This window comes from Gekko japonicus, unplaced genomic scaffold, assembly GCF_001447785.1.
Source record: "Gekko japonicus isolate JY-2015 unplaced genomic scaffold, Gekko_japonicus_V1.1 scaffold2757, whole genome shotgun sequence".
NCBI lineage: Eukaryota > Metazoa > Chordata > Lepidosauria > Squamata > Gekkonidae > Gekko > Gekko japonicus.
Genome location: NW_015173758.1, coordinates 146,644 through 154,216, shown reverse-complemented (window position 1 = coordinate 154,216; position 7,573 = coordinate 146,644). Strand labels below are relative to the sequence as shown.

Genomic DNA, 7,573 nt, shown 5'->3' with positions numbered 1-7,573 from the left:
GCGGCGGAGAGGCGGGTCCTTCCCCCCCCCTTTGCTGGGCTCGGCGGCAGCGGCGGCGAGGCCGGTCCTCCGCTCGCTTGCCCACCCGGCTGGCCGGCCGGCTCCGAGGAGGCGGCGGCGCGAGGTCAGCTACAGAGCGTTCCGTGCGCATGCGCACGGAACGCTCTTGCACGTTCGGGGGGGATTTAAACATCCCCCCGAGATTTTTTTCTACTTTTAGCATTTTTGTGCACACGTGGGGACTGGCCCACGTGTGCACAAACTTCCCCCTCCCCCCCAAGTGCCCCCGGAGCGTTGATTTAGCGATCCGCACTCCAGGGGCAACTTGGCTATTAGATATACAGATTATGGATGCTACCTGGAGACTACCAAACTGGGATTGATTGATGATTTTAAGGTTTTAATATTGCTTTTAATAATGTTACAATGATGTTTTTAACCTGTTGTAAATTGCCCAGAGCCCTGTGGACTAAGGGATGGGGCGATTCAGAAATTTAAAATATAAATATAAGCTTTCAGAAGCAGCTGTGAAGTTCCTGGGTGAGTATCTTGAAGCCATGGTTAAATGGCTGAGAGCAAGCAAACAAACTGAAGTGTACTCCAAACAAAATGGAAGTGACACTAGTGTGTGATGTAGGAGGGAAGAGTGTTTTTCTAGTATTGGTTTACCAGCCTTAGATGTAGTTAAACTCCCTTTAGTAGATCAAATTAAGAGCTTTGCAGTGCTTTTGGACCTGATCTTGCCAATGGAGAAACAGATCAGTTCTGTTTCCAGGAGCTCTCAGTTACATCTAACTTGTAAACTGGCTTATTTAGATTTTTCTGACCTAGCCATGAAAATGTGCACCACCATAACCTTCAAAACTGGAGTACCATAAGGTGCTCTATGTGGGTCTGCCTTTGAAGACTGGAATCATCAATTGGTACAAAATGTAGCCGCAAGATTCTTGTCTGGGGTCAGCTGCTGAGAATATAAAACTGTTATCAACTGCACTGGTTACCTATTTGCCTCCAGGCCCAAATCAAAATGCATGTTATGACTTTTAAAACCCTTTATGACACAGGGCCTACATACTCATCAAACTGCACACCCAGTATATTCCCCCACACCAGCTGTGCTTCTCAGACAGTCTCCTCCTTGTGGCGTCCTCTCTCGTGTTTGGCAACAACAGGCTTTATCTGTGGCAGGACCAGTCCTTTGGGATGGCTTATCAGAGGATGGCTTATCAGAGCGGTGAGAAGAGAGCACTTCCACCTTCTGTATTTAAAACGCATATAACAGTTCTATTTAAAAGGAAATTTGATGGATGGTCAATTGGCAAATCTGGATGTTTATATCTTGCTGATTTATTGTTATATTGTATGTTAAGTGTTTACAACTTACAATTTGTTGCTTTGAAAGTTGCATAAAGTCTGAGGATATAAGGTGGGATATAAATATTTTAAATACGAAGAAATAAATCCACCAATATTTCATTTTGTTTTTTACTATGTTTGTTTAATCCTTGCGTATTTCGGTTATTATCAGAATTTGAAAGTGCTTAATTCTGGCTAGTCATTAAATAAAAGGCAATCCCAGAAAAAAAAGAGATATTTTTGTACACTATGGCTATACTTACTGATTCTGTTTCTTCAAGTAGCTTGATAACATGATTAAGATCCACAGATTTCAAGTGATTATCCTAGAAACAGATTAACTTAATCAACAGGTAAATAGCAAAACATTGCTAATACACTGAAATTGTATGCATTCTTAATTACGTGCTGTGAAGTTGCAGTCCGCTTATGGTGACCCCAACAAGGGGATTTCAAGGCAAGTGAGAAACAGATGTGGTGGTGTGCCATTGTCTTCCTCTGAAGAATCTTCTTTGGTTGTCTCCCTTCTAAGTATCAACCCTGCTTAGCTTCCGAGATCTGATGAGATCGGGCTATACCATGCCGCCTTCCCTCACAGTCAAACTTACTGCTGAGTAAATATGCATAGGACTGTGCTACCCATTCCTTGCCCCTTGGTACTGAAAAGTCACTTCTCATTTTCAGCAAAAGGCATGTATCCTACATTTATGCACAAGTACTATATAAGCACAGAATTGTATTGACTGCAAAATTCAGCAACCCGAGAACCAGAGCTTTCACTTTTAAAAAGAAAGTATTGGGTCCTTATAACTGAAAAAGTACATGTGTAGACAATGCTTAGTAAAATCTCAGAAGCCAGTGAAGGAACTAAATAGGATTTGCAGTGGTTAGGTGCTGCAGAGCTCTGTGCCCTTCTCCATCATTAGCAGAAACAGAACTATGCAAACTTAGTACATAAATTACCAGCACACACAGCAAAAACTTCGTTAACTGGCACCGCCATTAACTGACATGCTGATCAGGTGACTCTGCCCAAGCCACTTAACCAGGTGACAATAAAAGTTTTGTTAACTGGCATATTTAACTAACTAGCAATCCCAATTCCCCATGGATACAAATTAACAAAGTTTTTACTCTATTTTGCTTTATTTAGAAAAATTCTATGCCACCTCTCCAGAGTACCTCCTTAAAATGGCTTACAAAACATAACATAATAAAAACACATCACAATAAAAATTAGCAATTAAAATAAAAACCCAGCCAGGCATAAAAACAGGATAAAACATTGAGCAGCTTAAGCCAAATTTAGACATTATATGTAACATATTATCAAAATGAGGACTTGTAGTGAGACAACAGCTGTCAGTTTCCCATGGGAATTCAATCCTGAAGTGCTATAGTGGCCCAGTTTGGACTGGGGCTATAGTACAGAGGGAGAAGAGGTTTCAGATTCCCCCCATGCTGTTCTACTGATCAGAAATGGTTCCAGGGGAGTGCTGATTGCCCCACTGGGGAGCTGTATGTGCAATGAATACTTACATGTGTAGCACATCCCCACCAGGAAAATAATACTTCCAGGGCCATTTTGGGTCAGGAAAATGGCGTAGGAAGGAACCCCTATGAAAAAGTTTCTCTTTTAGAATGAGTAAAATGCTTTTAAAGACAGATGGGCATGCTATAGACCAGAGGGTCCCCAACCTTTTTGAGCGAACACAGCATAGTGGGCACAACAACAAAACGGCTGCTGCAAAAAATGGAGCCAACCACAAAATGACTGCCCTAGGAGGCGGATCCATACACAGAGAGGAAACTCAACTAAAGGGGAGAAGAGGGGTAATTAAAAATGCCCTGGGAAGAGGAATAAGAGAATAAAACAAACACTGTGGTGGCAGCTGCCAATGCAACAGTGTTATTTTAATCTGTATAGCAATCACATCTTCAGTGGCAAATCAGAAGCCCTACAAGGCAAGAGCTGCACCTGGCCCTAACTAACCTTCTAAAACAGAGGTGTCAAACTCATTTGTTATGGGGGCCAGATCTGACATAAATGTCACTTTGCCAGGCTGGGCCATGTGTGCCATGAAATACAACATGAGGTACCAGAGATATAAACTTTATAGATGATTTCAGATGCCAAATGGCAATAGGCTTGATTGGATTAGGTGTGATATGCAGAAGGGAAGCAGGCGTGGAGATATCATCACTGGTAATGAGACAGGAAACCTAGGTCTCAGTTTGGTCCAGGAGGATTCAAAGAATAAATGGACATAAGTCTGAAGACATGAGCAGTAACTCACGAAAGCTCATACCTTGCCACAAATTTTCCTACTGGACTCTTATAGCTATAAGAAACCATAACTTTCAAAAATCAGTGGGGGGACATTTTAACCTTCCAGGACATTCAGTTGCTGACCTAAGAGTAGTAGTTCTCTTAAAAAACAAAACAAAAACCCTTTCAGAATAAGCCAAAATAATTTCTCCTTAATTCCCATTATTCCAGATGCATCTCTTTTCTGCCCTCCTTCCTTTCCTAACGTGTGTGTGTGTGTGTGTGTGTGTGTGTGTAAGAGAGAGAGAGAGAGGGAGGGAGAGACCAGGCCTGTCAGTAAACAGCAGAGCGGGCTTGTCAGAAGAATCCCCCCCCCCCGGTCAGTATTCCTGCACAGGAAAGCTTATACCTGGAATTAAACTTTGTTGCTCTTGAAGGTGCCATGGGAATCCCTCTCCAAATGAGGAAAGAGAGGCTAGGCAACACAGCAGCAGTCCCAGAGGAGGAAGCAGGAGGGAGCTTTTCTCTGCTGCGCACTCATGTGCTCTCTTCTTCCTTCCCCCTCGCTTCCCTAAAGGAGGAAGAGAGGCTTTGGCAACGCAGCAGCAGTAATGGCCAGGAAATACAAGCACTTCTGCACAGGCCATATATCAGCCCTGCAGGGGCCGGATATGGCCCACGGGCTGCATGATTTACACCCCTGTTCTAAAAGCACTTGGTGGGTGCCAAGAAAGGTGTCATTGGACACCTTTTGTGTCCACATTGGCGACCCCTGCTATAGACATATACAACTCTTAAATCCAAGATGCATTTCTGCACTAGGATACCTAATCTTCATGAGAGAAGCATACCTTCTTTTGCCCTTTTGACCTGACACCTCCCTTGTGGTTGACCTTTTCATTTCTTCTCAAACTGCTGTGGCACACATACCCATAGACTGGGTAATAAGTAATTTATTGTCCTATCTTGCTGGAGGCAATAAAGATAAGGAGATGGGACAGAAACTGTAAGACTCAAAAGAAAATTCCAAAAGTTTCCTTGAGAACTGTTAAGATATCACCCTGAGCAAGCTTTTGAGCACTCCAGAACCAAAAAAGGGGGAGCCATGATAGGGGAATCCCTATCAGCCGTGATAGGGGAATCCCTAATGTGGGTGCAAAGCATGTTTCCAGATGTCCAAAAGGCTACTATAACAGAGAAGCAAAAAAAAAAAAAAAAGTACTAGTATAATACCACAAGTGTGTCAAAAAGACTTTTCAGAAAACATACATTCAGGGTTTAAAACAATGATCCAAGGTCAGAGATTCTGCCCATTGAATTCCAAAACTGAGAATCGTCGTGTTTCCTCATATTCTGTCCTAACAGTAGCGTCTTGTCTAGAGTACAGATTGCACATCAAAACAATTAGATGTTGTGGTACACCTATTTCTTTTAAAAACCAACCAACTACATTACTGTAGTCCTTTTAGCAGACTTTTTTCTTTTACTGAAGCAAATGGATATAAACAGTTGGGGGGAGTCAGCAGAAAAAACACAGGTGTAAAGTGTTAAAAACTGCATTCTGACCTTCAATTTCAAAGCAAAGTGAACTACATGTATAGGTCTGACCAAGAAACATCATTTTAACAATGCTATATGTTTTATTTGATTATTGATTATTGTTTTTAATACTATGTACATCGCCCAGAGCCCAACAACAGTAAAGATGGGGCAATTATTATCATCATTATAATCATCATCACCATCATCATCATCATCATTATTATTATTAATAATAATGATGATGATGATGATAATAATAATAATAATAATAATTTTAATAGTGTAACTAGAGTTACTAACTGGCAATATCCTGTCCTTTTCACAGAAGCTTAGTGGGCTGTTTACCAGGTGATGTTATTAAGTTCCATACCACAAAAAGCTCCTGTACTCAGCTTTATTTATTTAGTACATCTTCCCAATCTGCCATGGAAGCTTGTTGGATGACCTAGAACCAGCCACACACACTCAGCCTAAGGTATCTCACAGGGTTATTAGGAGGACAAAAGAGAGAGGGGAGAATGTTTGGGTCCCCACTGGGGAGAACAGTGGGCTATAAATGAAGTAAATAATACATTTTTATCCCACCCTTCCTCTAAGAAGCTCAAAGCAGCAAAACCCACTCTTCGGGTTGCCAACTCTGGGTTGGGAAATCCCTGGAGATTCTGCGGTGGAGTCTGAGAAGGCCAGAGCTTAGGGAGGGAAAGGACCTCAGGAAGGTTTAAATACCATAGAGCAGGGGTGTCAAAAATAAGGCCCGGGGGGCAGAACTGGCTCGTCAAGGACATTTATGTGGCTCACAAGCAATCAGTGCAAGGGAGGAAATGGCAGACTGCTGGGGGGGGGAGTGGATGGAGCCACTCTGACTGTGGCTCCAGCATGGCGGAACATCATCCACAGTAGTCAAGCAGTGTGGGAGCATCTGCCTAGTGCTGCACCCCTGGCTCTCCAGTCCACCCATATGGGTTTTCCTTTGCGCCCCCCCCCCAGCTCATGGGGCCTTGCAGTGAGGATACACCAACTCGGACCTTATCAGATGCCGTCCTTTATAAAGTTTATATCTCCAGTACCTAGCATTATGGCACACATGGCCCGGCCCAACAAAGTGACATTTACCTCAGATCTGGCCCTCATAACAAATGAGTTCGACACCTCTGCTATAGAGTCCAACCTACAAAACAGTCGTTTTGTCCAGGGGAACCTCTGTAGTCCAGAAATCAGCCATAATTCCAAGAAATCTTCAGCCCCACCTGATGGTTGGTAACCCTAGCTTTAGTCTTCCATTTCCCCCCCCACACACACACACAACAACAACAACAACCCCATTAAATAGATTAGGGTGAGAATGCGTGACCGACCAAAGGTCACCCAGCAAGCTTCACAGCAGAGATTTGAACCTGCGTATTCCAGAGGCGAGTCTAACACTTTAACCACTACTACACCAAGCTGTGTTGGCAAACAAACCACGCCAGAAAAACCGGAAACGTTTGTTTCCCACGTCCTCAAACGTCTGCTGGGGAGGGCAGTGAGAGGGGCCTCTCAGCAGCCACCCACATGGGCCCCTAACTAACTTCCTACTGAACAGGCAGGCAAGAAGACCAGGAGAGGTGCGGAGTCTTCGGTTTACGCTGGGAGGGGAGGCGAGGCGCCTCTCCTTCCGGCGGCCACAAGGGAGTCGGGGTGCCCAGGCGAAAGCCGTTTGGGCGGCGCGAAGAACGACGAAGCCGCGCGGCCCGGGGGACAGGATGCCGCCCTTTCCCTCACCTGCTTGAGGCTCTCGCTGAAGTCAGAGTCCGACAGCCGCTCCCGCCTGCTGGAACACGAGGGGCTCCTCAGTTTGGGGATGGCCGGGGGAGCCAGGAGGAGGCTGGTCGCCGAAGCCTCGGGCCGGGCCGGAGAAGCCATCGCTCCAGATGCGCCTGGCCTCTTGGCTCAAGGTGTCCGCCGGCAGCCGCGGCAAGAGCCGCTTCCGCAGAGCTCGGAGCAGAGCCGACGACGACAACACAAGCCGGGCGCGGTTGCTATGGGAGCGGAGGAAGCCGGCTCGCTCTGGGCGCCCGCCCTGAGGGAGAAAGAAAGGCCCCCTTAGGGGAGCCAGGCAGGAGCGGGATCATTAGCTCGGAGGAGGGGGAAAGGGGCTCCTTGGGCACCGGCTCGCTTTCACTTCCCACGCCAGCGGGATCGATACCCGCGCCTCTGTGGGCTCTCCGATATAGCCCACCTGCTTCCCGCGCATTTTTCCCCTTCAGAATCCCCTACCCGCTGCCAGACTCATATGCGGTGCCTAGACAGACTCCTTAAGGAAAGAACATGAGATAGACCATATCTTTTCCACACAAATGTCCCAAACGTAAGGAATCCAAAGGCACGAGAAAGCGTTGTTGCCCGCTTCCTTCTGAAGCACCTGAG

The 7,573-nt window shown here is 45.5% G+C and overlaps 1 protein-coding gene across 1 annotated transcript in view; it reads right to left on the bottom strand.

Moving 5' to 3' along the window:
* The window catches only part of CFAP69 (cilia and flagella associated protein 69), a 57,864-nt gene extending 50,795 nt beyond the window's left edge, over positions 1–7,069 (bottom strand). The window contains exons 1-2 of the mRNA XM_015423503.1: positions 6,929–7,069; positions 1,620–1,682 (exon numbers count right to left, since the gene is read on the bottom strand). Of these exons, the coding sequence (XP_015278989.1) occupies positions 1,620–1,682; positions 6,929–7,069 (204 nt within the window). The remainder of the gene's footprint in view (positions 1–1,619; positions 1,683–6,928) is intronic.
* Positions 7,070–7,573: the final 504 nt, after the last annotated feature.